The 23,852-nt window shown below is 36.1% G+C and overlaps 1 protein-coding gene across 1 annotated transcript; it reads right to left on the bottom strand.

Moving 5' to 3' along the window:
• Positions 1–84: 84 nt before the first annotated feature.
• Positions 85–23,831, bottom strand: LOC136804023 (uncharacterized). Its single transcript, XM_067060764.1, has 9 exons — positions 23,658–23,831; positions 11,395–11,508; positions 10,761–10,926; positions 4,156–4,319; positions 3,110–3,166; positions 2,723–2,833; positions 2,251–2,380; positions 1,007–1,115; positions 85–316 (listed from the first exon to the last, which is right to left on the bottom strand). The coding sequence occupies exons 2-9, from the start codon at positions 11,502–11,504 to the stop codon at positions 171–173; spliced, it is 993 nt and encodes a 330-aa protein (XP_066916865.1). The 5' UTR covers positions 11,505–11,508; positions 23,658–23,831; the 3' UTR covers positions 85–170.
• Between the last annotated feature and the right edge of the window lie 21 nt (positions 23,832–23,852).

The raw sequence follows: 23,852 nt of genomic DNA on the forward strand, positions 1-23,852 counted from the left end.
ATTATTTTTCATTAAAAACCCAGTGGAAAAAAACGCGGCCATGTCTCGAAAAAGATGGTAAAAAAATGAAAAACTTTTGACAACTACTGTGGTGTCATAGATTCATGTATTTATACAAAAAAAAAACTGAAAAAAAAACGAAAAATAAAAAATATAATCCTTTTGGTATACTACATTAAATCAAGGAAGTCTGCGACTTCGTCAATTTCTCTTTTCCTTGCTTCTTTATGCGCCCACCTGTCTTCAGCAAGTTGCGGAGATATATTCCATTTATCGTGGTATATCCTTAACCCACATTTTATACATTTTTTACCACCTATAAAAACAAACAAAATCCAACTTTAAACGCCGTTATAAGTGCTACCAGCATCATATATGAGATCATCAGATATTTTCAATTCTGTACTGGTAGATCTAGTCTTGGAAACACCGCAACCCGTTCCGCCCTGTTTCCTACCCCGCCCGAATAAAGAACGAAGAGGAGATTGGCATTTTTTTCTTAGTTGGGGTACGTCCATGCATGTGAACTCAAAAAATTGAAATTTGAAGTTTCGATAATAGATGAATCACGGTTTTACTTTCTTTTCGTTAGGACAACGAAAGAAATTTATCTCCGAATGTCGAGTTTAAACAAGGTACTTTAATGTAACGATTGCTGTAAATAAGACCTTTGACCCATTGAGAGACAAAATAATATATCTGACCAAATGATCGGAACTAAACAAGACCCTGGTAATGGAGTAAAAATAAATTTCTCAAATCAAACTTAATTAATAAATCAATCTAATCTCTGTAAGATTGATTAGATTAGTAAATTCTCAGCGCAAAATAATGTACTATTTTTTCATACCCACTGAATTTTCTGGCAAACAATGTAATTCAAATCCCCCACGTAATGTAAACGTAAATGTAGGAATATCAATCCCCATCGAGTTTTGGTCCGTTTTTTTTACCCCCACTTGCTGATAAAGTCCCACCGGGTCTGTGAGAAGGGCGTAAGTCTTACCTGTAAAAGGTGGTGTTTTCATATAAATATCCAGACATTTATGATGATAAATATGATTACAATAGATCCATTCAACAAAATCATCTGCTTCTTCATCTTTCACATTTTGCTAGAATGACGACGGGTTGATTGAATTTTAGAAACCAACCAAAAGCAGTGCTTATAAGCCCTTTAACATTGCTAGACCCTCGGCATGCATGTTTACACTACGTGTTCACAACCTTTATAGTAGGAATCAAACCCTTAGGATCCTTAGCATCTGCATGTGATTGGTCCGAGAGTAACCTTTTTTGAAAGGGTTCTTGAATTAGGCCTGGAAAATTTAAAATGGCCGAAAAACTGACGTTACAAGCAAAACTTCTGACCCCCCAAAATAGGTACAAAATTGACGATTTTCTAGGGGGGGGGAAGAATTGGCTTTTAGAATCGCACCCTTACAGTGCAGTAAAAAGTCGGTGAAATTCATACCCTTACAGTGCATTTTTTCAAATCTTAAAATCTTTTAGAGCAAAAAAATCAAGATTTTCGAGCAAAGATTTGCAATTTTTCTTAGATTTGCTGAAATTTCCACCAATACACTGCATTTCTGACATTTTGAAAAACATACCCTTAACCGCCGCACATACCCGTCGGTCAATTTGCCTGACTGCCCCTCCCTAAGTCTAAAAGACTAAACCTCATTCGCGGCCCCCCTATCTACTATCGAAAATATCACGTACGGTTGTGTCCAACGAAATATGCTACGAATGTTAAGGGTTGCCCACCCCTAGTAGTAGGGGTTATAATTTTTAATCATAGATCATTTTGTTGATGTTCAAAACATGGAATCTAAGTGGTCCGCATCCAGGTACTAGTGTTAAAAAGTTTAGGGCATGTGAGAGCAAAACCACTGAAAATCGACCCTTAGAAAGACACTTAGACGAAAAGTAAGGGACCAAATCTTAGAGACTTTTTTGAATTTTCATGGGTCTGGTAGCCTTTAAACCCAAAAAGGTGAAAATCCCGATCCTTTGAGAGGCTATTTTGAATTGTTGTTGCTTTGTAACCCTTGGGAAGGCCTAAAACCGACCCTGCACTCATTTTCGCCTAAATACCCCTCCTTCAGGTCTGTATCATTGAATACTTAGCGAATTTGGTTACCAATCGCGAAATTTTATTAGGTTTAATACTCATTCTTCGGGTTAATAAAAATTTCATCATGCAGCCTCATTTTATGTGTTATGGAAATACTAAATATGTATTACCTCTGGATCCTCCTTTAGAGCTAGTTTTTTACAATATGGACATTTTTGTGTTGGGAACTCGTGTATGCTGTCACCAGACAGATATTCTAATACCGGATAAAGTGATGGTTTAGGTTGAAATGGCGGTGCTCTGAAAACAGAAGAAAAACAGAAGATGACTTATCACAGTACAAGGAATGAAAATATTTTTACTGTTTACTTAGAACGATGGAAAATTGCCTTTTCTCTAGGAGATTTTTAAAGTTTAAAGTTTTGACTAGTTGCAATAGTAACAGTGACCTTTTGACTTAAATTGGCTTAAACTAGGAAAGATCAGCCAGGATTAATTTTTAATATCTAATTTTTAAGATTAAATTTTGCAGATAACTTAAAATCATTGAGCAAGGTCAAATTTTATTCTACAGTTTTTGGCTGGAAAAAGACCAATATTTCCCCAAAAAAAAAATAAAAGTATAAATTTATTGGTCCTTACTTTGGGTCTTTCTTAAGAGGTGCTTCAACACATCTACGAGCAACTTCTATAGCTTGTGCAACAAAATGTGTTTCCAACAATTTTGGGAAATTTGACCCTTTGAATTCTATTCTAAATTCAATACAAATAAAAAATGATGACAAAAATAATTTGAACTAAAATCCATTCGCTATCACGAAGAAACTATTTCAGCGTGCTTAGAGCAATTCCCTTGAGAGTGGTTTCCACATGTTATCAAAAAAAAGTGCGCACTTAAAGCAAATGGACTTTAATGTCTCTTTTTAAACCCCTATTTGGAACAAAAATGCGACCAACGAACAAGATTAAAAATTCTTTTGAAAGTCAATGTGAGCTATATCTTGTAGATAATGTACCTGTTAAACTTACTTGACTGATTCCGTTGGATATAGATCAGGTATCGTTAACTTGACATGCAAGAAGTATCTGAGGTAAGAAGATAGATATTAATAAAAGGTTCCAATCAAACCTCTATTGAGGTTTTCGTCAATGGTCAAAGCAAGGATTTTGGTCTGAAACGGAAAATGGATTTTACACAGTAGCAAACGAGAAAAAATATTTGAAATTTTGGTGAATAAATCATGCAGAATTTCGAGACGGAAAAGCCTTTTTATATACTTCACTAGTAGTGTGGTCGTGTTACAAAAATACAGGCTGTTGTAGGAAAAAAATAAGATCTAGCTGAAACTTTCTCCAGACCTTCTTTATAGGATGCTTACCTCAGGAAAAAATCCCCTAAAATCCCACTGGTGGAACATCCCTTTTTTGGGGAATTTCTATTTTCCCCAGGCAAAATCCTAAGGGCGAAATTTTTTGAAAATTTCAAACTTATTTCCAGACGATATCATGTATACCATTCGAAAGCTCTCGAAAAACTATATAGAAGACTTTTATCGGTTATCGGTTATAGCCGATTTCCTTACCTAACTCGAGATATTTCATGCGCAAGTTCCACTTTTCGCCACATTTTGGTCTAAAATTGACCATAAAATAGCATCTTCTGCGTGAATTATCTTGAGTTAGATAATGAAATCGGCTATACCCATTTAAAAGTCTTCTATATAGTTTTTGGAGAGCTTTCGAATGGTATACTTGATAATGTCTGAAAATGAGTTTGAAATTTTCAAAAAATTTCGCCCATAGGGTTTTGCCTGGGGAAAAAAAATGTCCCAAAAAAGGGATGTTCCACCAGTGGGATTTTAGGGGATTTTTTCCTGAGGCATAACCATCCTATAGAGAAGGTCTGGAGAAAGTTTCAGCTAGATCTTATTTTTTTCCCGTAAATTATGCTAAACGACTCCACTATAGGACAGAAATTCGTCGGCGGAAGAACTTAGAACACTGTTTCGTAAACAAGAAAATATCACACAGCTAACAAAATTGTTTGTTTGCTATTAGAATTTATGAGAGCTTACTTTTTACAGACAATTTTATAGGTGATCGAGCCAGCCTTTTGTTTTACTTTGAATTCATCTTGCTCTTGTACTAAATTTTTCTTTGTGTTGGAAATTTCTTCGGCACACACAACCAGTGGATTATCTTGAATGAAAGTATTGAGAAACTTGACGGCTGAAACAACCTAAAACAAAAAATTCTTAAAATGACAATATTTTTACCAGTGGATACCCCTTAAAACCTACAACAAAAAAAGGTACCCCCTATATTCTGATAGAGAAAACAGTAAGGGCTGAAACTTTTTCTGGTGCGTCTAGGCTACCTATGAATTTCTTCTCTGGGTATGGTTTTTTGCAAAAGCTGCTAAGAAAATTTTTATTGCTTTGTGAAAAAATGCAATTTTAGCTATTTACCCCTTAAAACCTACAAAATGGTTTTCTTGAATAACTTTTCATAAAATAGTTCTTTTGGTCTCAAATTTTGAGCAGTGATTAACAGCAAAGTTACTAATGCTACAATTAGATCATTGGTACCTAAATATACACCCCTGTCTCAGTGACCCAGTGGACTCTGAAAGTTCACCGGGGTGACTTTCAAAAACATAAATTTTCACCGGGTTTTTCTTCATGAGCAAAAAATCCACCGGGTTCAAAAATTTTGACTTACTTTTCTCCGGGGTGAATACAAATTGTAAGCGATTTTTTCTATTTTCAGCAGGAAATTGCACTTTAACAGTCCTTTGATAACCGTTATCATCATTCTTATTATTAGTGTAAAAATCTAAGAGTCGATAGCCTAAAATCTCCTAAAATCTCCACCAGCACCTTCTTCGATTCAGGGGTAGATTTAGGATGTTTAACAAGGGTGGTGTATGTTTGCTATTATGACGTAACGGCTACATCAGTGTGTGAGGAGGCGCCACCATGGTTGGCGCCGACGGTTAAGAAAATTTTTGAAAATAGGACCCTCTAGATGGGCTAAAAACGGCCTCAAATTTCAAATTGTTGAAAGTAAAACAGCAGTTTTTTGGTCGTAATATAGCAAAGATTTCAGTCTTTTCGGAGTGGAAAAAGAAAAAAATAGGTTTCCTTATTTAAAAAATGTTTCATCCTTAGGTTTAGGGTTCCTAAGGGCCTAAGCCAACTTGCTGTTTTGGCCATTTTGAGGCCTGAGCCCTTCACTGCGTTGCGTATAAAAAGTGTGTAGCTAAAAAGTTATGATAGAAGAAGAAAAGATCCCACAATTTCTTTTAAAATTCATTGACTTTTTGAATGAATAGGCATCCATCTTACTAACTACAATAATAATGTCCACACTTTTTCTTTTAAACCATCCAAACCTCACAAAGGGGGAGAATAAAACAACGTGTTGTTTTTGATTTTTTGAAGAAATATACATTTTTGATGGAAGCAGTTAACATTTCCCAGGGTATTAACTATTAGGTCGGGGGGGGGGCACTGACCAGGGTATCAAGCAAATGAACTCTTGGCAGTGTCACATTGTTTTAAATCATAGCTAGGGATATAATCCATCAAAAATGAATTTAAAACATTACACGTTTTTTTTTATATAAGGAACACGTTTATGAGGAACTCGAGGCTGAAAATGGTCCAAAAAAAAAGGAATTGTTAAGGAACTGCCCAGGCTGAGGATAAGAAAACAAGTCTTAAAGAACAGTAAGAGTTTTCACTTGAACTAGCAATATCTTGTATTCTCCGAGTTCTTTGTTGAAATAGTCGATGTTTCCATAAAACCACACATTTTCATAGTTTCCCAGGCGCCGCGGCAGCGGTAGGGCCGGTCGGGCCATGACCCGACCACTTTTTTTCAGAGTAAAGAAATTTTTTTGAATTGAAGTAAAAAATTAATTTTTCAAATGTTTTGAAAAGTCAGTTAGAAAAATAAATTGAACTATGACGTTCACGCCTAAATCTAATCTAATTGTTTATATTTCTCTTTTTGTTTGTATTTCTATTTTCTTTTTTTCCATTTTTTTGCTTTCTTGCAAGATAACAACATTACCTTGCGCATGATATTCAAGCGCTTTATGAGCTTTATCTTCTTCAAGAAAAGGGGCTGTTTTAGCCAATCTAGAGGAGTGAAATTCGCAAAATTTTCTAGCCCCTCGGCGCCAACCATGGTGGCGCCTCCTTAGACACTATATTATGTGGCCCGACCACTTAAAATGTCGAGCCGCGGCGCCTGTTTCCTTTGACTAGCAGCTATGTAAATTTCGCAACCAAGAGATACGAAGTACTTTCGTTGAAAACGAAAGTGCTTCATAGCTCGAGATAGCAAAATTTAATTTTCAGACCGTGATATTGACCTTTTTCTTAATCTTAAATCAGCAGAAAGTTTCCCCGGGGGGGGGGGGGGGCACTCTAGGTAAGTGACCTACCGGACGTGCGGCCCTTAAGGGTAGGTTTTTTGGACTTTGGAAAGTGCACTGTAAGGGTCGATTTTTGAGCAAGTGGTAAAAAATGCACTGTAAGGCTGTAAGATTTGGTAACATTCCAAATTTCCAGGCCAAATTTGAGAAATTTGCTCTGAAAAGGGCAAAAAATTTAGAAAAATTGCACTGTAAGGGTCGATTTTCAGCCAAATTTTTCCTGCACTGTAAGGGTCTGATTTTAGAGACCTGATTTTTAGGAAAGTTTCTGATCGATTAGTATATAATATGCAGGTTTTTAGCTCAAATTAGTTCCCGCAACGCCCAAATTAGTTCCCGCCAAAATAAGTGTTCCCTTAAGGTATATATACTAGGTCACAGTATGGAAATCACACTGAAACAAACGCCGGCATCGCATTTAACCATCTGAAGTTACTAATGTTTTATTATAAGAAAATACGAGGAGAAGACAAACCGTGGACCCCCGATATGGACCCCTAATGGACCCCTAATGGACCCCCTCAAAAACGGCAAGAAATACCAACAGCTCTGAGCAACTCTAATTTGAAATAACCTATCTCTATTTGCACTTCCAATATCACATTGAGTTAAATAAGTCTTTTTAAGATTTATTCCAAGTTATTCCGAGTTATTTGAACTCTGCTGAGTTTGATTTTTTACTTGAGCTGCTCTGCCCAAATAAATATGGATATACTCAAGAACAATGTTTTTTGGCTTAACAAACCATAGATTGACATTGAGACATGAAGAGCCGAGTTACAACTCAAGTAACTCGAACTTTCATAATATTACGCATATCGTTTGCCTCTGAAAAAAGATTTCGTGGGTGATGCCTACATAAAAAGCCCCTCCAATGATAATAAACTTTTATTTTCTAGAGGAAGTTATACTAGCAACTCGAACACTCCTAAATGTAACTCTTAAATGTAACTCGGGCCTCATGTGCCATCAATCTAAAACAGAAGTCACAAGCTTCTGATTGGTGTCTTTTTATATCCATTCACACTATCTACATCACTTTCGGTATAATAAATATTTTGAATGTTTTTGTCTTTGTGTCAACATTTCAACAATAGAACAAATCACTCTGAACGAATTGAATTTATGTCTAAATAACAGAATCAGTGGCGGCCTGGCAGGGGGTGCAGGGTGTGCAGTGCACCACCCAGAAAGACCTGAGAAGGGCGCCAAAAAAGCTTTTTAAGGGGGCGCCAAAATTTTTTTTGATATTTGGTTGGGCGATTTTGCGCCCTTTGACACGTTTTTAGCGCCTTCTATAAGTGCAATGCAAATTTTTTTTCGCCTGCGGCGCTTCGTTTTATTTTACGAATTTTTTCAAAACGACTATCAACATTAAATTGTGAAAAGTCAAAGCAAGGGAAGTGTTGTGTATCCACCAGGGGTTAAAGAGGATGCTCACCCCCAAAATGAGAGATTGATCGAAACTGCTCGCTGTGGTTTTGGTGGTCTTATGCGGACTAACTTTCTCCTTTTTTGAATATCTTATAAGCTGTTTGACCTTTCTTACACCAATTTTTTTTGCCTGCGGCGCCACAATTGCAAAGAACCCTATTCTTGCCAACTTTCGAATTTTTGGAGCTTCTTTCAGCCATTGATCTTTAGTTTAATGGAGAGTACAGCAAGATCAGGAAATAACATTATTTGAGCTTGCCTGTAAGAATATTCCATTGCCGCGCGAACTGCACGCAATCAAAATGTTCCAAATAATGGCCGCCATAAACTCTAAGTATCGAGGGCGATTAAACTTAGGTAAATACACGCAAGATGGTAGCTCAGTTACATAGTTTGTTTACAATTTTTTCAAACTGGATGGAACACAGTAAGTTTTTAGCTCAAGTTTCACTTTTCTATTTCATACATTTTCTATTTTTTAAGATTTCTACTTTTTAATTTCAACAGCGGGGTAACCCAAGCTTTCCTTGATTTCAACCGGGGGAATCAAAATTTTCAGTATTTCCAGCGGGGTAAACAGAAACTTTCATGCCACAGCCCGGGTTTCCAAAACCTTCAGCCTTTTTGCCCGGGTTGACTTATTTTCCCCCGGGGCTTAATTTTGGGCTGTTTTTGAGCATTTTTTTCACCGGGCTACTCACCGGGGTGGATCTGACCGGGCCACTGACTCAGGGGTGTAAATATCTTCAAAACTGTAGGTTAAAATCAAATTACACCTTTAAAAAAACCCAAACTATTACACCTTAAAACCTACAAACATTGCTCACAACTTACTGAAACTGTGAGATTGCAATTCAGTGCTGAATGGTGATTCAATTGATCAAATACTTGCTAGAAATCCATTCCCAAAACAACATTTGTATTTTTCAGGATTTCATGCCCATAATGCAATTGCTCCTAACTTTTATTCACTTCATTTTTGACGTATGTTACTAATGTTTTTTCTAAATCTCCATCAAATTTGTGACATTTTGGTATGCAATATGACCATGTTTTGAGAAAGTCGATTTCCAGATTTTATTGGCCACTACCATAAACGAGCTTTGAAATAGAACTTTGAGGGCCTTACGATTTCTTTGGGATGTAACCACGGAGGAGAAAATGATTTTTTCGTACCTACCATAAGTATAAGTACCTAAAAAGTATAGGTTTTATGACCTTAAATTCATTTGTGTAATCTCTAGGTCCGAAAAACTTGATTTTTTGAAGGGATTTTTTATTAAACTTTCAATAACTTCGAATTTTACGACACTTTGTGATAATTAAAATTCTTGCAATTAGGTATTTTATGAAAGTACCTATATTAGAGATTGTAAAAAAGTGAATTATACAATATTAAATTGAGTTTGGTGGTTAAGAGAGCCCAAAACCCAACTTTGTAGGTTTTAAGGGGTATGTGGTTTTAAGGGGCATCCACTGGTAACCATTTAAGTGCCAATGTCGTATATATATATCGATAATCTAATATATACCGGGTGCACCAAAAAAAAGTATACAGGTTTGTCAAGATATTGTGAGCTTCAGGATTTAAATTTTTTGTTCATTCTTTTTTAATCGTATAGAGGATGCTCTAACTTGAATTTTGAGCTATCATACATTAGGTTTGAAAAAGTTGTTTGAAAATTATTTAAAAAAAACTGACTTTTTTTAATGTCGAAATTTCAAAAAATCATCAAAAACAGTGAGCAAACTTTTCTCTGGACACTTACCTTCTTTACACATAGAAATACCAAAAAATATGCAACTGTGTTCATCAAAACTCATTACGGAATCTAAAAATATGGTAAAACAAGCTAAGTGGGATAATTTTTTTTTCGAAAAGCTTAAAAAATTTTTTGGAAATCTCCAAGGAGAGGTTTTGATGTTGTTTGTGCTAGTGAGAAAATTTTTGAAAAAATATATCACCATTCCTCGACTAGTTGCAAAGAACTTGGGTCTGTATTGAGTTTGCTCGTGTTGGAAATGTTCATGTCGTGCAAATTAAGATGGAGAAACTGTTGTCAAAATATAAATAAGAAAAAAAGAATCAAAAAAATAATGAAATTGTGTTTTTGTCATTTTGTCTTATTAATGGCATGGTTGCTGTTTTCAATGATTTTTTGGAATTTCGACATGGAAAAAAGTCAGTTTTTTAAAAATAACTTTCAAACTACTTTTTCAAATTTAATGTATGATAGCTCAAAATTCAAGTTAGAGCATCTCCTATACGATTAAAAAAGAATGAACAAAAAATTTAAATCCTGAAGCTCACAATCTCTTGACAAACCTGTATACTTTTTTTTGGTGCACCCGGTATATAATATCAAACTGTAATGCCCAGTTTGAGTTAGAACTAGCGATTTTCTTTAAAAAACTTGGTGAAAAAAATGACTGTGGCACTTAAAGGGTTAAGGAGATCCTTCTTAAGAATAACGACGAGAAAAAGGTGGGTCAATGACCCTTTCTTTTTCGATTATCCATTGTTTTGATATTTGGTTTCTTTCGATAACGAGCATTGTTTTTCAAATTAAATTTCTTGGAAATTCTCTCTTTAACCACCTATAAAGATATACACTTTCAAGATCCTTTTTTTGTAAACTCGGCATTTTGGTTAGATCTGACTCCCATCTTCTCAGAATGGAATGATCTCTTCAAACAAAAGATGTCAAAAGAGAAATGTAAACTTCAGCCAATAATAAAAATTCAACAGAGTTGTATATTCCAGTTTTTACTTAAGAGCTTGGTGCTTTGAACCTTACCTACCTGAACTCTCCCAGTCATCTTTTTCAGTTCTGCTTCAACCAAACACGACATGGTTTTCAACACTTTATCAGAAAAGACTTTGCTTTTCAACTCAGTTAGCATAGCTGCATCAGGGTAATTGACTGGAAATTGAAATTGACACAGACATTGCTTGTGTGGTGTTCTCCTGTTAAAAAGATAATTGTAAAGGTCATCTTCAACCCCTCGAAAACTTGGCTATTTTTATAGCGAGATTTAAAAGAAAAAGAAGCGAATTTCAATGTGTTTTATTAAATCACCTTGCTAATCTTTTTGCCTCAAATAGAAGTGAAAGCAAATGGGTTCTAATGTAATATATATTGTTGGTGCGCCTGTTTCACTTCAGTTCAGTCAATAACCACCAACAAATCTCATCAAAATCTTGAATCTGGGCAGAGCCTCGTTTTATAATTCAGGATCTTCTCAGGGATTAAAGCAAATTCAAAGCACTGTACACCTTTTACTTATTTTTAGCAAGTTATGTAATTTTAAGGCACCAAAAGTTTTAAAATACCAAATTATTATTTTTTTTATAAGTGCTAGATAACCAGATGCTTTAGAAAGCATAAAAGTTCTGAATGCATAAAGTTCTGATTTTTACTGCCAATTAACTTACACGATTTTAATTTGAATGTTTGCTTCATGACAAGCAATAATTTCAGTGTTTGGTACGATATTCTTGAGTCTTGTTTTAATGTCTTTGAGTTCATCTTGTCTTGATACCATTATGCTAAAAGAGAATAAAAATATTCCTTAAAAAAATTTCATAAGATTTCATGTAAAGAAAAATCTAAAGAAATTTTCAGAAAGGAATTGTAAAGGATTATAGAAGACCATCCTTGGGTCAAGTGATTTACACTCTCCGTCTCCTCAGTTTCATATTAAAATCTTTAATATTTTGTATTTTTCTAAAGATCAAGAGCACTTTCCAGTAGTGAAAATCTTTTATTATGTAAGTTAGTTTCTTCTAATTTTGTCACCCTTTGATAGCAAAAGCCGTTGTTTAGGCCAATGCTAAAGCAAAACACAACTAAAATAAAAAAGCCTTTTTTCCCAGCCTTCTGCATGTCCAACAAAGCTAGACCACATGAAAATTCATTTTCGACTGTCAAAACCTAGAGGGTCTAAAACAACATAATACACACCTCAGATAATCGCCAAAAAAGTATAAAGATTTTCTGTTGATTCTTTTTTTATTGTATAGAGAAAAGCTTAAGTTAAATTTTGGAAGCTGTGAAATGGCTGATTTAAGGTCTCTGAAGCCCAAAATTTGCTCAGAAAGCAAACTTTTCTATTAAAAGCTTAAAAGTTCCAGTTAATTTAAACAGCTAAAAACTCCCCTGCAGGGAGATTTTGGGGCAGGGGCAATGCAGGTTCAGTCTGATTGGCCAGATTTTGTGCGTATTACTTAGCAGTATTTTCGCGTGCATTTTGATAATTTCGATGCATGCGCATAATTTATGGAAAAAGCTGACTCTGCAGAAAAAAAGGAAAACAAATGAAAATGAAAACATTGATTCATTTAGAAACAAAATGGCTGTTGGCTGGAAGTCTAAATACATGTGGCTGATGTTTTGATGTGGTGTTAGTAGTTTTGAAAGTCTTTAGAGCATGTAAAAGAGTTTTTACAGTAAGTTGATTATGTGTGTTTGCCTGGGTTTCCAAAGTTCAGAAAGTCTGTCAACAAGGGTTCACACAGACTGTTTATAACATTCTGTGTCAGACTAATCTACCTGCACCAAGCTCTCTAATCTTAGAACTTTGTGAGGTGAGGTTTTTTTTGTTCTTTTCTAAGATTATGAGTTTGGATTCCCGACCTTCCTATTAATCTCTAAAGAAGGGTGACAAGAGGAGGATGTTGACATTAGACCAACTTACGGTATACACTCTAAAAAATATAAAAATCTATAAAATATAATATAAATATATCTAAAAAACATAAAATCTAAAATATCAAAAATGGGGGCTATATCTCAACATTAATTAGACCAACAACTAATAAGAACGCAACTTAGGCACCCGACCACATTTTTTCAAAGCAAAAATAAAATTTACAAATCAGGCCAAATTTCGTTTTGTAACCTTAAAAAAAGAACTGTTTTAGGTGTTCTAGAAGGGCTAAATTTCAAAAGTTTTGCCCCTTGCATGGTTCAGCAACCATGCCATGGGTGCTGACAACTTCATACGGATGAAAGTAGATTTTTTGTTATTCAACCCGTACAGTTGAAAATCGTTTATATCGGTTAGGGTCAGGATCAGTTAGGGTCAGGGTGAGTAGTAGTTGGGAGTAGCATTGTTAGGGTTGTTTGCAAGAATTTTGCCCAAATTTTCAAAAAAGGTGTCCCCTGCTTGTAACTTTTGACTGCAAAGCTCAAAACTAATGAAATAAGTTTTTTTACAGGCTATTACTCCATTCTTGATGGTCCATATGATTATTTGGTTAAGAAATTCTTTGAAAATTTTTTTCTGACAAGTTTATACCCCAAAATGTCCCATGCGTAACGTGTCCTCTAAACACTATCAATGATAAAATGATTGCTGTGTAATTTTTGGCAATATCCATCAGCTAATTCTTTTCATTTTCAGTTGTACTATAATGAGAAAATAATTTTTTTCCCTGCTACTTGCATAGTTAACATGATCTATATTTCTGGTGTGGCTCTTTAACTGCGTGGGTCAATTTTTTTGTCCCATACGTAACATTTTTCTAAAAAGCCTGTGAAATTTACAGACAAAACCATACATTACCAATCATGCTGTTTTTAACTTCTCTTCTATATCCCCTATCCACAGGAATTTGATATTTTTCTTCTGGGTAAAGATTTTAGGAGCTATAAGCCCTCAAACCTCATAGATTGGAGTGCAACCACCATAAATGTCCCATACGTAACACCCACGATTCACAATTTTTTCTGTAAAGGTTTACACTGAGGATCTGTTATTTGGAGCACTTGAAGGTCTCATGGATGTGCATAATAGGAAGCAAAACTGTCGATTTCTCTCTCTTTCTTCTTGACTTACAGCAACCCAAACAAAGATGTCCCATACGTAACAGGCTGTCCCATACCTAACATTTACTCATTTTTGAAAATTCAAGTTTTCAATAAAGGGGTGGAAAAGCCCTCTAGAGTACTTAAACCTATCAAGTATTGATCCAAGTAATAACTGAAAGTCTTATAATGAATATTTATCCACAGAATATCCCAAAATATCAATCATGAAAATGCGTTACGTATGGGACATCCTAAAAATGAACCAAATTTTTCTTCTTTTTGGTTTAATTGGAGTCAGGAAGAGTAAAATATGTAAGCTCTTTGGCTTAAATAAGTTCCTTAGGTTAGTTGTGATCTATCTTTCATGCTCATTTTGATAATAGACCCTTCTGGGATCTTAAATGCAAATCAAAAGTTACATATTTTTGAAAAAGGTGATAAATTTTGGAGAAAAATGTCAATTTTCTCATTTTTCCCAAATCAGAAACCTCAACTAGACTTTCAAATGGTCACTTTCATTGCCTAGAATTGTTTGAAAGTCAATTTTTCTTTGTGATATGACTTTACAGTTAGAAAATTGCCTACGAATAGTTCTGGCGTATGGGACAAATTTTCTCCAATTGGCTACAAATGGTGGGTATTATCTCCAAAACCAGAAATACTTGAGGTGGCACACATTTCAAATTTCAAACAAAGATACCTGAGGAACAGTTTTGAATAAAAATAATCATTTTTGAAGAAACTTTGATTTTCACTTTTTTTGGAATATTTTTTGAGCAAAATTCTTGCAAACAACCTGTTAGGTAAATAATAGGGTTCTAGGCCCTGGTAAGGATACCCCTAGGGTTGGGGATAACCCTGGTATGTCAATATATATAGGTCTGTAAAATATACACACACTATAAGTAGATTGTGAATTTGAATTTGTGCTGTGACTTCGTGGTCTCGTGGTCTAGTGGTAGCGTATGGAGCTTCTGAACCGAAGGTACTTTTCATGTGTGGGTTCGAATCCCACCCGGAACTCAACTTTGGCAAATTTCAAAATATCAAAGTTAAACTCTAAAATTGACTAAGTCCAACTTAGAAGCATCCCCAAGGTTCAAAAACTCCAGAAAACTCCAAATCAAAGATAGAAAAATACAAGTTCTACTTTCACCCATACGAAGAAGCCATGCCATGGCATGGAGGCATGCACCTCCTTTATTATAGTTAGGCCTGGGTCACCAATAAGTTGTATTTGCGTCATTTCCAGCCCCAAAATATGAGTTGGTCGGCATCTTAAATCATCGGAAAAATTTGCTCTGAATATAGGCAGTCGGGCGGTGCTAAAATCATCGAAAAAATGCGATCTGAGCATAGGTTTGTTCAGGCGACAAGAATCATCAAGCGTGCAAGCCAAAATTTGATTATTTTGCATACCGCGACCGCGCAAAAAGCAGTTACGTAACACTTTTTAACGCAAAAAATCTTTGAAAGATTGCGGATAAAAATCTTAAAAATACGCGATGACCAAAACGCTGGCTAGCGACTCCAGAAGTCAAGCAACTATCGTTGACGTCAAACCAAATGTTTCATTTTTCCGTGAACTTTGAACCCTTCTAACTTTTCTTCTATGTATGCTAAAGCGTCCGGTTTTTACTAAAAGAAAGCCCGTGATCTTAGCTTTCCAGCGATATATAACACTGTGGACACGGGCTAGACGGCAAATTGGTAAAATGCCGAACGTTTTTGCAACATTTTGAAAATTGTTTGCCGACGGGAGAAAAGAAATTTGCAACTTTTGAAGAATAAATGTGTCTGGAAACGGAGGAAAAAGTAATTGGAGGCTGAAACTTTGTATGTTTATCAGAAAAAGGGTGAGGAATTCAAAAATCACATTCGCTAATTCTAGTTCTTTCATTTTCATGTAGTTTTTTTTAACTTTTTTGCTTCTTTAGCAGCATGGGAATGTCCCAAAAAAAAGTTTTTTTTTTATTTCTGCCGAAATGGATTTTCTTTTCATTTGGGGTTTCTACTTTCAGAAAAACTTATTCTCTACTCATAAGTTTTTGTTCCTTCCATTTCCAGAGGCCCCTTGAAAATGGGTCCTACCACCTTTTTTTTGACTCATTTCAACCTTTTCCAAGCTATTTTCTTCAAAAACAAAAATAAAACAATGCAATGTCTTCTTTTTTTCAAAAAAAGATATATCTTTTCGTTATTTTGATAAATATACTAAATATTTTACAAATATTTTTATATAAATAATATTTTAACACCATCAAAAGAATTCTCCCTCCAAATTTCAGGTCTCTAGCTACACTAGAAAAAGAGATATGCAAAAATTTAAGAAGCATGACTGGAAAAATTTCTTTTTTTTTTTCTTTTTGACACATTTTTCGAATTTTTCCAAGCTATTTTCCTAACCTTTTTTTGACATTTTTAGTCAAAATTTTGACACTAAAATTTGAATATCTTTACAACCACTTATCCTCTGGAGGCCTATGACCCCTCATTTTCTTTCTTTTTCAAAGCTCTACAAGATAGGATAGATTTTGAAAAAAAAATTAAAACTTGAAAAATCTTCTGGAGTTGCTACGCTGGCTACAGTACGCTGAATCTACAAAATTCTTTGAATAATATCGCTAATAAGTCCGACAAATTTTCCGACGTTCTGACTAGAAAAGGGTCAGATTTTTAAGATAAAAATTGAGTCGGTCAGAGCATGCGAACACAACTTATTTGTGACCCAGGCCTTTTAGTCAGTACATATTTAGCAACTCCAGAAGATTTTTCAAATTTTAATATTTTTTTTAAAAATCTATCCTGTAGTGTATTGTAGAGCTTTGAAAAAGAAAAAAAATGAGGGGTCATAGGCCTCCAGAGGATAAGTGGAAGTAAAGATATTCAAAGTTTAGTGTCGAAAATTTGACTAAAAATGTATATAAAAAAAAAAAGTATTAAGTTGAAGTTGGTTTGATATTCTACGTTTGACGTTTGATATTCGTTTGATATTCGTTTGATATTCGTTTGATATTCTCAAATTTGCGTTTTGAAGTTTTTGTGACTACTTTTGGAACTGGAAACTATTGGAAGCCAATAGAGTTTATTCTCAAGGGTGTGTGTGCAAAATTTGAGCGCTCTCCGTCGCAGCGTGCTCCCTCTAAAAATTGGTAACCACCAAACCTCATTTCGGCCGAAATGACAAGTTGGGCTCCTGTGGGGGAGAGCGGTTATCTTTGGAATTGGAAACTATTGGAAGCCAATAGAGTTTATTCTCAAGGGTGTGTGTGCAAAATTTGAGCGCTCTCCGTCGCAGCGTGCTCCCTCTAAAAATTATTAACCGTCAAACCTCATTTCGGCCGAAATGACAAGTTGGGCTCCTGTGGGGGAGAGCGGTTATCTTTGGAATTGGAAACTATTGGAAGCCAATAGAGTTTATTCTCAAGGGTGTGTGTGCAAAATTTCAGCGCTCTCCGTCGCAGCGTGCTCCCTCTAAAAATTGGTAACCGTCAAACCTCATTTCGGCCGAAATGACAAGTTGGGCTACTGTGGGGGAGAGCGGATATCTTTGGAATTGGAAACTATTGGAAGCCAATAGAGTTTATTCTCAAGGGTGTGTGTGCAAAATTTGAGCGCTCTCCGTCGCAGAGTGCTCCCTCTAAAAATTGGTAACCGTCAAACCTCATTTCGGCCGAAATGACAAGTTGGGCTCCTGTGGGGGAGAGCGGTTATCTTTGGAATTGGAAACTATTGGAAGCCAATAGAGTTTATTCTCAAGGGTGTGTGTGCAAAATTTCAGCGCTCTCCGTCGCAGCGTGCTCCCTCTAAAAATTGGTAACCACCAAACCTCATTTCGGCCGAAATGACAAGTTGGGCTCCTGTGGGGGAGAGCGGTTATCTTTGGAATTGGAAACTATTGGAAGCCAATAGAGTTTATTCTCAAGGGTGTGTGTGCAAAATTTGAGCGCTCTCCGTCGCAGCGTGCTCCCTCTAAAAATTGGTAACCGTCAAACCTCATTTTGGCCGAAATGACAAGTTGGGCTCCTGTGGGGGAGAGCGGTTATCTTTGGAATTGGAAACTATTGGAAGCCAATAGAGTTTATTCTCAAGGGTGTGTGTGCAAAATTTCAGCGCTCTCCGTCGCAGCGTGCTCCCTCTAAAAATTGGTAACCGTCAAACCTCATTTCGGCCGAAATGACAAGTTGGGCTACTGTGGGGGAGAGCGGATATCTTTGGAATTGGAAACTATTGGAAGCCAATAGAGTTTATTCTCAAGGGTGTGTGTGCAAAATTTGAGCGCTCTCCGTCGCAGAGTGCTCCCTCTAAAAATTGGTAACCGTCAAACCTCATTTCGGCCGAAATGACAAGTTGGGCTCCTGTGGGGAGAGCGGTTATCTTTGGAATTGGAAACTATTGGAAGCCAATAGAGTTTATTCTCAAGGGTGTGTGTGCAAAATTTGAGCGCTCTCCGTCGCAGAGTGCTCCCTCTAAAAATTGGTAACCGTCAAACCTCATTTCGGCCGAAATGACAAGTTGGGCTCCTGTGGGGGAGAGCGGTTATCTTTGGAATTGGAAACTATTGGAAGCCAATAGAGTTTATTCTCAAGGGTGTGTGTGCAAAATTTGAGCGCTCTCCGTCGCAGCGTGCTCCCTCTAAAAATTGGTAACCACCAAACCTCATTTCGGCCGAAATGACAAGTTGGGCTCCTGTGGGGGAGAGCGGTTATCTTTGGAATTGGAAACTATTGGAAGCCAATAGAGTTTATTCTCAAGGGTGTGTGTGCAAAATTTGAGCGCTCTCCGTCGCAGCGTGCTCCCTCTAAAAAATTGGTAACCGTCAAACCTCATTTCGGCCGAAATGACAAGTTGGGCTTCCTGTGGGGGAGAGCGGTTATCTTTGGAATTGGAAACTATTGGAAGCCAATAGAGTTTATTCTCAAGGGTGTGTGTGCAAAATCTCAGCGCTCTCCGTCGCAGCGTGCTCCCTCTAAAAATTGGTAACCGTCAAACCTCATTTCGGCCGAAATGACTAGTTGGGCTCCTGTGGGGGAGAGCGGTTATCTTTGGAATTGGAAACTATTGGAGCCAATAGAGTTTATTCTCAAGGGTGTGTGTGCAAAATTTCAGCGCTCTCCGTCTCAGCGTGCTCCCTCTAAAAATTGGTAACCGTCAAACCTCATTTCGTCCGAAATGACAAGTTGGGCTCCTGTGGGGGAGAGCGGTTATCTTTGGAATTGGAAACTATTGGAAGCCAATAGAGTTTATTCTCAAGGGTGTGTGTGCAAAATTTGAGCGCTCTCCGTCGCAGCGTGCTCCCTCTAAAAATTGGTAACCGTCAAACCTCATTTCGGCCGAAATGACAAGTTGGGCTCCTGTGGGGGAGAGCAGTTAGCAGTTATATGCCATTATAAGGTAAATTGGTGGTATGTAACATTAGGAAAAATAAGATTAACACTTAATCAAATTTTACAACTTACTCTCGGGTGCCTAATAAACTTACGTTTATTCTTTTCGTGTCAAATTTCCCACCTGTACGCACCTTATAATGACCTGTACATTTATTTATTTTGAGGAATTTTCCCGCCTGTATGTTTATTCTCGATGTTACAATATCGCCCGATCCATACTGGAAAATATTTGTTATTATTTGTTTAAGTAAGATGTGTACTCTCGGGTGCCTAATAAACGTACATGTACGTTTATTAATTTCAACAAATATTTTCCTCAATTTCAAGAGCCTACTTGTGTTTTTAAGCCTAAATACCCTTCTTTGAATATGGAGGTTTTATCTATTCGTCAAATGAAAGCAAAATAACCATTATTTACCCCCTAACCGAACCGGAAAAGACCCTTCAATTAGGTTTTTATGCCTCTATTTTCAACCCTGTATGTTTATTCGTTACTGTACGTTTATTAGGTACTCGAGAGTAGAATGGCAATTAATTACTTTAGGCGTACAAACTTTCGTGAGCAGAAACTTTCGCGAGGACGAAAAATCACGAAATTCCCGACATTTACTTTCGCGAATTTAACGGAAAAATATTTTTCGCGAGCATAATCTTTCGCGAATCAAGAAGTAAAATTGAGAATTTCCACATGAAAAAATAGCTTAGAGACACAAATACTTCTTGGGTTGGCTTGAAACATTTGTCCTTTGACTTATTAGTGTTTTAGCAGGCTAAAAAGTGCCATAAAAGTTACATTTTATTCAAAGTTTCAAGTTTTACAGATTTTCTATATCGTCAAGAATTTTTCGCGAGCATAAACTTTCGCGAATGGCCCTTTCTAGAATTTTTAAAGACATTTACTTTCGCGAAAAGGGCCAAAATTCGCGAAAATCGCGAAAGTTTCTGCTCGCGAAAGTTTCTATGCCTAAAGTACATTCGAACGTATTGTGGGAGATTTCAAATGTTACACGAGTAAATTCGAAGTTTTGCTATAAATTTTAGCGTTCGATTTGAACTCTACTTTTGAAAAATTGGTAGATTTTTTCCTGTACGTTTATTTATTTTAGCTCTGATTTCTTGCCTGTAGGTTTATTTCAGCCTGTACGTTTATTAATTCTAATTTAATCCCCCATGTACGTTTATTTTGGTCTGTACGTTTATTAGGCACCCGAGAGTATGCACTCGAGAGTATGCACCCTTGAGTTCTTAATTTCCCTCTGAAATAGTGCCAAGAGGCTTAACTTTTTCCAGAAAGCTTTTGCAAAGGACTAAGTTATGTGTATTACAATTTCAAGGCAAACAGTAAGACTAGCTATAACAATCAGCTACGATAGACGCTTTTTTATAAGAATAATGTACTTTGGCTGAGGGTGAGCAATATTCTTATTTTTTTATTGTCCTAAACAATAGGCCTATTGCGCTAACTTCGAAATCTCACCCTGATATTCTTCAGACCTAGTTATATATAAAAAGCTTTTGTCTTTCTATGTTTTACCTAAATATATAACCATGTGTGTACAATGTTTTAAAAGTTTTCTGTTTTGTTATATCTAATATAAAAAAACATTTATGTCTTTTGTCTTTCTATGTTTTACTAAAATATATCAATGTTTAAAAAGTTTAATCTGTTTTCTTATATCTAATATAAAAAAAAACATTTATGTCTTTTGACTTTATGTTTTACCTAAAAAATATAACCATGTATGTACAATGTTTAAAAAGTGTTCTTTTTTATATTGAAAATTAAAATAACATTTATGTCTTTTGTCTTTCTATGTTTTACTAAAATATATCAATGCATGTACAGTACAATGTTTGAAAAGTTTTGTTTTCTTATATCTAATATAAAAAAAGATTTTTGTCTTTTGTCTTTCTAATGTTTTAATAAAATATATTAATGCATGTACAATGTTAATAAAGTGTTCTTTTTTAAATTGAAAATAAAAATAAGATACTAAATAAGATTACTAAAGTAAAATATATATTTATGTATAATTAACAACGTTTAAAAAAGTTTTTCATTGAAAATCAAAATATACATCTTTTCATCAACACAACGATAGATAAAGTTGACATTCGAGTCAAACTTTACCCATAACATTAAGGATATGATGATTTTCGTTTACTTATTTTCTACATTGTATGCACTGAAATAAGAAATATGAAAAATATCTTCAGTTTTAATTCTAAATCTAAGGCTACACTGATAGCTTTTTCAGGCGTCTGCAATGCAATAGTTGCATTGCAGCCGCCAGAAAATTGCTGCTGTCTAGCCATCTAAAAAATGGAACCAGGAAAAACGTCAAAAGAACATTCGAATTACAAAACATTCGAATTAAAGCATTCGATTTTACTAACAAAATTTCGATTATCGAAGGTCCGATGTTCAAATGACGTAATAAGATTTGCATGTCAGATACATTGTCAAAAAAGTTGCAGATTCTTCTGCAACATGCAGACACTTGCAATTTGTTTTGCAATATTTTTATTGCGTTGCAGAGCAATTGCAGAAAAAATTGACGTGTTACATTTTGCAATTTCTTGCACGCTTGCAAGGCAACGCTAATTGCATTGCAGCCGGTTTGTTATTTTTATACTTAGGTCCAACTGTTAAAATAGCTGATATCCCAACACAAAATAAGCCTAAAATAAAAAAAGATTTTCTAAAATATAATTCCAAAGAGCCGAGTCGAACCTTTTCTAAGAACTGCTAAGAAGCAAAAATTAAACGAAAAATTGACATTTTTATACACTCTTCAAAATATTCCATGATAAAAGGAGAATAACTTGAATTTAAGTTATCTTAAGGCCAGGAGTCAAATATTTCTTCAAACCAAATATTTAGCACATACATTCTTGAGAATAAACTCTATTAACTTCCAATAGTTTCCAATTCCAAAGATAACCGCTCTCCCCCAAAGGAACCCAACTGTCATTTCGGCCGAAATGAGGTTGACGGTTACCAAATTTTAGAGTGAGCACGCTGCGACGGAGAGCGCTCAAATTTTGCACACACACCCTTGAGAATAAACTCTATTGGCTTCCAATAGTTTCCAATTCCAAAGATATCCGCTCTCCCCCACAGGAGCCCAACTTGTCATTTCGGCCGAAATGAGGTTTGACGGTTACCAATTTTTAGAGGGAGCACGCTGCGACGGAGAGCGCTGAAATTTTGCACACACACCCTTGAGAATAAACTCTATTGGCTTCCAATAGTTTCCAATTCCAAAGATAACCGCTCTCCCCCACAGGAGCTCAACTTGTCATTTCGGCCGAAATGAGGTTTGACGGTTACCAATTTTTAGAGGGAGCACGCTGCGACGGAGAGCGCTGAAATTTTGCACACACACCCTTGAGAATAAACTCTATTGGCTTCCAATAGTTTCCAATTCCAAAGATAACCGCTCTCCCCCACAGGAGCCCAACTTGTCATTTCGGCCGAAATGAGGTTTGACGGTTACCAATTTTTAGAGGGAGCACGCTGCGACGGAGAGCGCTCAAATTTTGCACACACACCCTTGAGAATAAACTCTATTGGCTTCCAATAGTTTCCAATTCCAAAGATAACCGCTCTCCCCCACAGGAGCCCAACTTGTCATTTCGGCCGAAATGAGGTTTGACGGTTACCAATTTTTAGAGGGAGCACGCTGCGACGGAGAGCGCTCAAATTTTGCACACACACCCTTGAGAATAAACTCTATTGGCTTCCAATAGTTTCCAATTCCAAAGATAACCGCTCTCCCCCACAGGAGCCCAACTTGTCATTTCGGCCGAAATGAGGTTTGACGGTTACCAATTTTTAGAGGGAGCACGCTGAGACGGAGAGCGCTGAAATTTTGCACACACACCCTTGAGAATAAACTCTATTGGCTTCCAATAGTTTCCAATTCCAAAGATAACCGCTCGCCTCCCCCACAGGAGCCCAACTAGTCATTTCGGCCGAAATGAGGTTTTTGTCGGTTACCAATTTTTAGAGGGAGCACGCTGCGACGGAGAGCGCTGAAATTTTGCACACACACCCTTGAGAATAAACTCTATTGGCTTCCAATAGTTTCCAGTTCCAAAAGTAGTCACAAAAACTTCAAAACGCAAATTTGAGAATATCAAACGAATATCAAACGAATATCAAACGTCAAACGTAGAATATCAAACCAACTTCAACTTAATAAAAAAAGTTATATAGGAAAATAGAGTGAAAATAGCTCGGAAAAAAGAGACCTCTCTCTCTCAGGCAAAAAAAGAGATTCTAGAGATATGCCATTTTTTTAGGCTTAAAAAACAGCTGTTTTGGTAATAAATAGCCTAGGCTAAATGGGTTAGAGCTGACAGCACCAAAAACAGTGAAAAAAAAACACTTTTTTCAGATTCAAAATTTGATAAAAAGACTCAACAACCAATTGTTCTGAAATATATCTGACTTAGAATATACAACGGTCACCTTTGGAAATGAAAATTACCTTCAATCCACTTTCTTTGGCTTGTTCCAATTCTTTACTTTCCAGCAGCTTAAGTGTTAAGAAGAAAGAAAGAGGTAAAAAAAATCTCAAAAAAATCGAAATTTAGATCTTCACAACTTCGGCTGCCATTTTCTTTTTCTCAGATGTTTTTATAGCCTAGCCACAAACTTTCCTCAAAAAAATATTTGCCGATAG

Source organism: Clytia hemisphaerica, unplaced genomic scaffold (genome assembly GCF_902728285.1).
Source record: "Clytia hemisphaerica strain Z4C2 unplaced genomic scaffold, Clytia hemisphaerica genome assembly, whole genome shotgun sequence".
In the NCBI taxonomy this organism is placed as follows: domain Eukaryota; kingdom Metazoa; phylum Cnidaria; class Hydrozoa; order Leptothecata; family Clytiidae; genus Clytia; species Clytia hemisphaerica.